Raw genomic sequence first — 8413 nt, 5'->3', positions numbered from 1 at the left:
AGCCAGAAGGGAAGGGCAGCAGGGGGAGGTGCTGAGACGGAAGGTTCTGGACAACACATCGCAGGTTCAGGTCCTCATCTGCCACTGCCTGCCATGACTTTGTTGAGTGCCTTAGCTCTGGGGAAGCCCGGCTCCCTGGCCTCGGTGCAATGAGAGGCTGGCAAAAGCTCCTCTTTCCCGGCCGCACCCTGGAGCTTTCCCCCCAGATTACTGAGGTGTTAGAGCCCAACCCAGGTCAGGGAGAGGCGGCCTGTGACAGAGCCCGGGGGCCTGAGCTCCATCCACCAGCAGAGTGGGCGGGGCTAGACCTGAGGGCCGTGATGCCGAGGGAGGGCCTGGCATTGGGACTGCGACAGCAGGAGTGGCTGTGTCCGGTACTTGACAGAACACGACCAGCTTCCTTAGACGAGCGGGGCCAGGCTGGCTGGCTTCTAGCCAACCTTGCCCACACTGGCCCCGCTGGGTGTCAAAGGCCCAATAACGGGCAGGCAGATGCCACTGCTTCCCCTCCCCTGTACGCACAGCCCCACGGCTGGTGGGAAGAGCAGCCTGCCTTCTGGAATCTGGACGTGCACACTCAAGAAATGCGGAAAAGACATTTATTACCGAGCTATAAATTAGAGGTGGGTGGGCGGGGCGTGAGGCACCGAGTGGTCACGTTTTGGGCGGCTGCTCTCGCTCTCTGTCCTCCTGGGCCTGGATTCTGAGTTCCTCCTCAAGGCGCTCCTTCGCTCGCACCACCTGGGGAGGGAGTCAAAAAGTTAGGCAGGATGGCCCCTTCCCTCCTCGGGTCCAGCTCCAGCTTCCTGGAGAGCAGTGGGCAGGTCAGAGGTAACAGCCTGAGCGGAATATAAACAGAGGGGCCTGGGGACGCACTGACTGAGTCTGGGAGCTGAGAGCTGATTCCAGCACTCCACCAGCTAGCAGTCCTGGCCCTTCAAAGCCTCGGCTGCTGGGGGCTGTCCAGGGTGACACAGGGCCCAGGCCAACACAGTCCCACTGGCTGGGCCACATGGAGCTGGCAGCACCGAGGGGCTGGCAGTTCAGGGGGCTCCCTGCACCCCAGGGACCTTTCTCCTGCCAAGCTCTGAACTGCCTGGAAATGAGGGAGACCCAGTGAGAAGAGGCCCCGCGGCCTGCCCTCCTCCCAGCACTCACCTTTGACTGCAGGTAGAAGGAGCCACCCACGGATTTGTCGTTCACCTTGAATAGGTGTTCGTAGTTCTGCAGAGGAGGGGAGACGGTGAGGGTCCCTGGGTTACAGAGGCAGGGGAAGCTAGGAAATGACAAAAAGGAAAGCGAAAGGGCTCGCCCCCTCCGCCGCGCTATGGCACCCGGAGCCGTTGAAGGGCAGAGAAGCGGACAGGTGCCCACTGAGGGAGGCCCACGCCTCTGCCACTGCTGCCTGTGGCCTAAACACTGACAAGTGACAGTGCCTTCTCTGAATCCCAGCTGGCCGCAGCCAGAGCCCCCACTCCTGCCCGTTTCTGCTGCCCCCGTCCCCCCTCCCAACGCTGGTGGCCTGCCGCCCATCCCCACTTCTGGTCTGCTTGTCTCGGAGCTGGCCTGGTGGCCTCACCTTCTGGATCTCCTCAGGGCTCAGCTTAGAGACGTTGAGAATCTGCTGTGCCTCCTGGAGGCTGAGGCCGGAGAGGTTGGAGGCGGCTGCAGACTGGTGTCCCGCGCGCCCCCGGGCGTCAGCTGCTGCCCGGCTGGCTGTGGGGACACACGGGTGAGCACTTGGCCCTCAGCAGCCGGGAGCTCCCCCGGGCCTTCCACGTGGGCAGCTCACCGCTGCCAGGTGGCGTGGGGGAGGAGACAAGCCGGGCCAGAGGGCATCTCTTCTCCAGGAGTGGATTTTTTTGGGGTGGGGGGTAGTAAAGTGAGGACAGGGGCAGGGGCTAGTCAAACCTGGCATCAGGTCCCCGACCTAGACCATGAGATGACCTTGTCCCTCTTTTCTCCCCTGGCCTCTACCTCCTGGGTGCATCGCAAGTTGGGGAGTTTAAGTTACTATGGGGAACAGAGTGAAGCTGCAAGCAGGGGCAGGCAGCATGGCTCTGCCCTACGGGTTACCTAGGCCACCAAAGCAGGCTGCCTCGGGTGACTTCTTCCCTTTCAACGCCTCTAGATTCAGGAGCCAGTACACTTTTTCTTAAAGGGTCAGAGAATAAGTATTTTAGGTTCTGCAGGCCAATTAGTCTGTGTTGCAATTACTGGACTCTGCCTCGAAAACAGCCAGAGGTACGGCTGTTCCAATAAAACTTTATTTACAAAAACAGGCGGCCAGGAGGGCCAGTGTGCCAATTTCTGGCCGGATGCTCACGCCCATCAGGTCTCCCTTTTATAGGATTGTCCCAAGATCTAGTAGCTCTGCCCCCCAAAGGGAAGTGCCCCAGGCTACCTGAGCTGCCAGAACCCCACCCCACAGAGGGCCCTTGCATTCACAATTGGCCCAGTGCGAGGGAGGGGCCCAGAGCTACGGGAAAAATCTGAGCCAGGCAGGATCGCCCAGCCCAAGGAGACAGAGGCCCAAGCTTACCTGCAAACTCCTGCTGCAGGGCCCGGGCAAAGGCCCTGCCCACCACCTGCACGCCCATCACAATGATCTGGGCCAGGTACTTGGCCTGTGAGCAAAGCAGGCACCTATTAGCAGGCTGCATTCTCAGAGCCCCCAGTGATGGACCCTGGAAGTGGTGGCTGTGCGACAAGACTTCTGGATTGCTGAGGTGAGGAAGCTCAGAGCAGCAGCCACAGACCACTTCCTCCAAAGCACCCTGATAAAAAGCTTCTGCTCTGGGTGGCTTCGGGTGCTCATGGGACAGCAGGCCCGGGGGAGCGGGGGGAACCCAAGAGAGTCCCCAGAGGCAGATGGGACTCCCCCTCGTCCTTTGGAAGAGGCGGACAGGAGCCAAGGCAAAGTGGCCTGGGAACCAGAACTCAGGGCCGGTCCCAGACCCTCCATTCACTCTGCCACGACAGGCTGCTTCTTGTACTTGGCTGATCCAACCTTTACGGGTGGGGAAATGCAGTGCCATTCTAATTGTCCCCATACTATTCAAGTCAGTTCCAATCAACACAACAGAAGACCAAAATACCCTCCACTTTCAAGGAGCAAAGCCCACTAAGTGGGCATTTAGACAAACACAGCAGGGACCAAGTGGTGAGGGAGAGCAGGCCAACCCCTGTTCCTCCACCGGCTCACTCCTTCACTCAAACCCTGCCTGAGTCACCACCGGGACCACAAAGATACCCAGGACCCGGCCCTGTGGGAAACCCTCCACTGCAGCGCAGTGCGAGCGTCTTCTACCCCAAGACCAGGTGGGCCAATGCACCACGGAGACAAGTGGGGCCTCTCATCAAGCATGACCAGAGGCGTGGAAAGGCACCGGAGGGACACCTCAGGAAGGACAGGGAGACTCTGGGAGGCAACGGCACTTCTGGCAAGTAGAATCTCGATGGGAAAATGGGGGCTTTCTAGGCAGGGGGACCAGGGTGAGCCCAACTGGGAGAAAGTATAGGGGATGCCTGGGAGCAGCCAAGAGCCCAGAGGTCTTGTAAAATAGTAGGAGGTAAGATGAGGCAAGCGGGTGAGATGGGAAACATACAGATCTTACTGTGACCAAGGATTACAAGCAGACAGCATGTGTGTGGGTGAGATGGTACAAACGTGGGTGCGTGGAGGACACCCGGGGAATGCTCGCGGCAGGTCACCACTGCTCACGTGGCACATCCAAGTGGTTTCCAACAACCAAGAATGGACTTAGCCAGGGTGCTGAGCACTGTGACAAACACATTCTATCTATTGTGCCATCTAATCCCAACAACTCAAGACGTTGAAACACAGAGGGGTTTAGTGACCAACATGAGGACACACAACTAATACCTGGGGGAAGATGGGCAGAAAACCCATAGCCAGTGCTATCAGCTATGCCCAGGCTGCCCACCTCACACAGAATCCCGGGGTCTGCAGGGAGGGCGACTGAACAACATGACAAGGATCAGGACCCAACCCAGAGGCCGAAGAGGGGCTTGTTGGATTCCAGTGGAACCCCCGACTCCAGAACTGGCCTTGCTGGCCTCCCTAATGGGTGGGGTGGGATGCGGTTCCGGGCCATTAGCGGGGATTGATAAATGGGAAGTGGGTTTGGATTTCACAAGTGGGTGGAAATTTCATAAGCCCCGTATTTCACACCATGAAGACTCCAGTGATCAGAGGGAGGGGCGGGGCTGCAGGCGCTGCACTGTGGTGAATAGACTAAGGAGGATCTGCTTCAGATGGGAAAGTCTCACCTGGCTTCTCCCCCAACCCCCGCTTGCCTAAAGCCTCTCCCAAGTCGGGCAGGAGGCTCTGAGATGGACAGCTGGTCCTGTCTGAGGGACTGAGAGGCTGACAGGCCAGCAAGTGATTCCGAGTGTTCCCTTGGCCAGGAATTCCCACCAGGCCTCCGACCACACCTCCTTCTGCTGCCACACCTGACAGCAGCCCCACCCCACTGCCTGCACTGTCTCGTACTCAGGTGTTTACTTCTCTGCCCAGGTGGTGACTGTTGCTAAATAATGAACGTTAAGAGCTGAGGCTCTAACTGGGCAGCTCCCCCACCACCCCCTGCCCATGGTTCCTGCTGCCAGAGCTCCATAGCTGCAGGGCAGGCTGGGCTTCCTGCAAAGTTTCAGAGGCTACCCCAGCCATCCAAGGGAGCTGCCTGGTCCACCCACCACAGCTACCAAGGTTCCTGCGGGAGGCATCTCCCGGGGGAGGCAGTGATGTGGAGGTTACACAGACAAGCTCTGGGATCACCTGTGTGCAAATGACAGCTGGGTGCCCTGGATAAGTTCCCAGTCTCCCTGAGCCTCAGCTTCCTCTCCGATTGTGGCCAACAACAGGGCTGTCATGGGGATTAAATGAGATAATGCTTATAAAGTGCCTGGCTCAGACCCTGATAATATAGTAGGTGCTCAATAAATGTTGATTTTCATTTATTACTACTCTTTGTTTCCCAAAACCTGACACTGGCCAGGCACTGGAGAGTAACAAAACTCCGCCCAACACAGCAGCTCATTTGATAGATCCTCTGATTCCTCAGGGGAAAAAGCTGCAAAATGCTGGGTTACATTCCCAGGGAGCTGGAAGCAGCATGGAAGAGAAGTGAGAAAGCTGCTTTAGTCAGGCTGACATAACCTGGGTCCCCGCTTTGCTTCTTGCCACCTGTGTGGCCCTGGCAATCACTCAACCTCTCTGAACCTCAGTTTTCTTATCTGCAAAATGGGGAGAATAATACCCCCCTTATAGGAGGGCTAAGGCCCTCAGAAGGCAAGGCATGTAAAAAGTGGACACCTGACAGTGGCAGGTCCAGAGCAGCTCAACAGCTGCCTCTGCTTCCAGACCAGATCCTGCTTGGTGCTGAATGATCTAGAGATCAGAGGTGCAGCCAAGCTTCTCAGCTACCTACTCAATACCCAGACACCTACCAAGTGCCAGGTGGGTCAGCTGTGCTCACAGCTGAGGATTCATGGGGAGCACAGCTGTGCCAGCTGCAGCTACCACAGGGGATGAAGACAGTTACTGGCTGAGGCCTCTCCCAGAAAGCCCTAAAACACCCCATAATCCACTGACTGATGCTCAGGGCTGAAGACCCAGGGCAAGAGCAACTGGCCAACACAGCATCCAACTCAGGCCAAGCTGATGGTCAAGGAGCAGAGGTCAGAGCCATGAGACTCCATGCCTGGGACACTGCAGATGGCACATATGCTTTCCTGCCTGGAGAGCAACGTGGCACAATGTGGGACCAAAGCCCTGCAGCTGGGGCAAAGGACCACAGGCAGCGTGGGGGGTTGGGAAGCCCTAAGGAATGTGGTTTGTCCTGTGTGAACTGCATCAAGAAGGCAACCTGGCTTTGGACAGACAGATGTGCAAAGTTCCCTTCAAGGCACAGTTCCTTAGGCTGGTGGGTAGAGACAGCCACTGACTCACCCTCTTCTCAAGGACGCATGGAGATAGAAAGGGGGCTCTCTTCACCCAGGGCCCCTGCAAACAGCTGCTGGCATCACAACTAGGCAGGAGGGAGGTCAGGACCACAACTGTCACATCTGCCATGATATGTCCAGGGCCTGGGCTGTGGCTAGCACAGCAGGTGCCCGATACATATTTGAATGAATGTGACACTTGACAGGGCTTCCAAATGCCTCCCACTCCCTCTGCTGAAGGAGGGTTCTGGCCATCCTCCCAAATCACGCACACAATACCCTACCTCTGCTGCCACTGCCAGCCAATTCAGTCTACCCCCAGCCTGGCATCCCCAGCTCTGGCTACAAATGACTTCTCTAGTTTCCTCTCCCCTCATCACTCTCCACATCACGTACTGCAGCCACACCATCTACTCCAGGATCGGCTCCCCTCCTTCTTTACTCTGAATTCATACACCACACAGGTCACTCTTTTCACGTGCACAATTCAGCACTTTTTAGGATATTCATAGAGCTGTATAACATTTTCATTATCCACCCCCCCAAACTCCATACCCATTAACCCACTGAACATCCTCTCTCCTACTCCAATACAGTCTAATCCCAACATCCTTCACGACTTAGCTCATGTCAGGCTTCCCTAGTGGCGCAGTGGTTAAGAATCCACCTGCCAATGCAGGGGACACGCGTTCAAGCCCTGATCCTGGAAGATCCCACATATCCCACATGCCGCGGAGCAGCTAAGCCCGTGCACCACAACTGCTGAGCCTGTGCTCTAGAGTCCGCGAGCCACAACTACTGAGCCTTTGTGCCACAATTACTGAAGCCCGCGCACCTAGAGCCTGTGCTCCGCAACAAGGGAAGCCACTGCAATGAGAAGTCCGCGCACCGCAGCAAAGAGTAGCCCCTGCTCTCTGCAACTAGAGAAAGCCCCGAGCAGCAACGAAGACCCAACGCAGCCAAAAATAAATAAACAAATTTATATATATATATATATATATATATATATATATATATATATATATATATGACTTAGCTCATGTCACCCCCATTCCCCTGGGTGAAATCTTTCCAGGCTCCTCCCATTTCTACCCTCCCATATCACTGTCTTTCTTTTCCTATTAATATTGTCCTACTTTACGGACTCGCCTGCTTTCTCCTTTAAGGTACCAACTCCTCCAGAGCCACATGCAGGAATGTGTGTAAAGGACTCAGCTGGGGTGGGGGGCGGGGTCCTCAGAAAATGGCAGTGACTATTACAAGGCAGGACCAATGTGGTGCTAAGTGTGTAGTCTTAGGACACAGAGGAGCTGGGCTCAAAACTGGGATGAGTGACCCTGGAAAAGTCAGACGCCCTGAGTTTCAGATTCTTTATCTGTAAAATGGGGACAATGAGAGCACCGACTTCTTTAGAATTAAATGGGAATCTACATAAGCCTCAGCTCAGGGCCTGGCGCTTGTAAGCTCTTACCTTATCCTTAACACTATCAGTTAAGAAGTGGTTCCCCAAACCCACTGCCTCAATCACTCAACAATCCTCTATCCGGGGATAGAGCTCAGGACCCTGTACTTTTAAAGGTCCCCAGGTGACCTGACGTAGCCAGTGTGGCCCAGATCTGTGGGCTGGCTCTGGGTGCCAATGGTACCGCAGAAACGCTCAGTTTTCGGTGTTGCAGGGTCTGGTTCAAGTCCCAGTTCTGCCACTTCCTCGTGAAAGTCCCGGAGCCCGTTTCACCAGCTTTCAAATGGGGACGATAATAGGGCGACACCATCAACTAGCTCAGGGACCGAGCAGAGGCTCGCGGGCCGGACTTACCTCCACCTTGGGCTGCCGGCACGTGGCTGGCGCACACGGCGATCGCATCTGCTCGGTATTTCCCGGCACGCCAGACCCGCCCTGCCTTCCAGCCAGAAGGCTCTCCCTGGCCCCGAGGTCGACAGCGCCCGCCTCAGTAACCCCCGGCTGCGACACCCCAGTCCCCGCTCCCCGCCGGGAACGCAGGTGGCGCGCGGCGCCCGCAGTCCAGCCGGAGCTCCCAGCCCCGGCCCCGAAACTGCCTCCCTTCCCCTCCCCTCCTCATTGCCTCACCATGGCGGCCACTGTGCTTCTGGGGCACGGGCTCCGGCTTCCCGGCCCCTCGGCCCCGGCTCAAGGGCGGCCGGCGGGTCAAAGGTCAAGGGAAGCTGCGAAGAGCGCGTGCGCTAGGCATGCGCGTTGCTTCTGAAAGGGCGGGCGTGGGCGGAGACCTATGGCCCGTGGGCGGAGTCGGGGCGGGGCCTGCCCCAGCCTCCGGCGTTCCGGCGACCACCGGAGGCTACTGATGGGCGGTTTCAGGACCCTCTGGCCCTCCTGCTTATCCTGGGGCGCTAGGAGCAACAGAACAACACCGGTCAAACGGGGGGTGTGTGTGTGCTATTTCTTCCCTCCATTTTGCCAAAATATTTG

At 57.1% G+C, this 8413-nt stretch overlaps 1 protein-coding gene across 1 annotated transcript; it reads right to left on the bottom strand.

Annotated features, from left to right (window-relative positions):
- Positions 1-564: 564 nt before the first annotated feature.
- Positions 565-8163, bottom strand: PAM16 (presequence translocase associated motor 16). The gene is made up of 5 exons (XM_082643821.1): positions 8057-8163; positions 2543-2627; positions 1580-1716; positions 1159-1224; positions 565-741 (listed from the first exon to the last, which is right to left on the bottom strand). The coding sequence occupies exons 1-5, from the start codon at positions 8057-8059 to the stop codon at positions 655-657; spliced, it is 378 nt and encodes a 125-aa protein (XP_082499947.1). The 5' UTR covers positions 8060-8163; the 3' UTR covers positions 565-654.
- Between the last annotated feature and the right edge of the window lie 250 nt (positions 8164-8413).

Source organism: Mesoplodon mirus (assembly GCF_964341445.2).
Source record: "Mesoplodon mirus genome assembly, chromosome: 15".
NCBI classification, from domain to species: domain Eukaryota; kingdom Metazoa; phylum Chordata; class Mammalia; order Artiodactyla; family Ziphiidae; genus Mesoplodon; species Mesoplodon mirus.
Note: the sequence above shows the minus strand (reverse complement) of the source record. Positions and strands in the feature narration are given on the sequence as shown.

Bases quoted from the DNA above. Each gene is read 5' to 3' on its own strand.
- PAM16 (XM_082643821.1), bottom strand. The intron at 1,717-2,542 runs GTAAGCTTGGGC...GTGTCCCCACAG, and splicing joins CCTGCAGCAGGAGTTTGCAG to CCAGCCGGGCAGCAGCTGAC. The intron at 1,225-1,579 runs GTGAGGCCACCA...CCTCCTCTGCAG, and splicing joins GCCCTGAGGAGATCCAGAAG to AACTACGAACACCTATTCAA.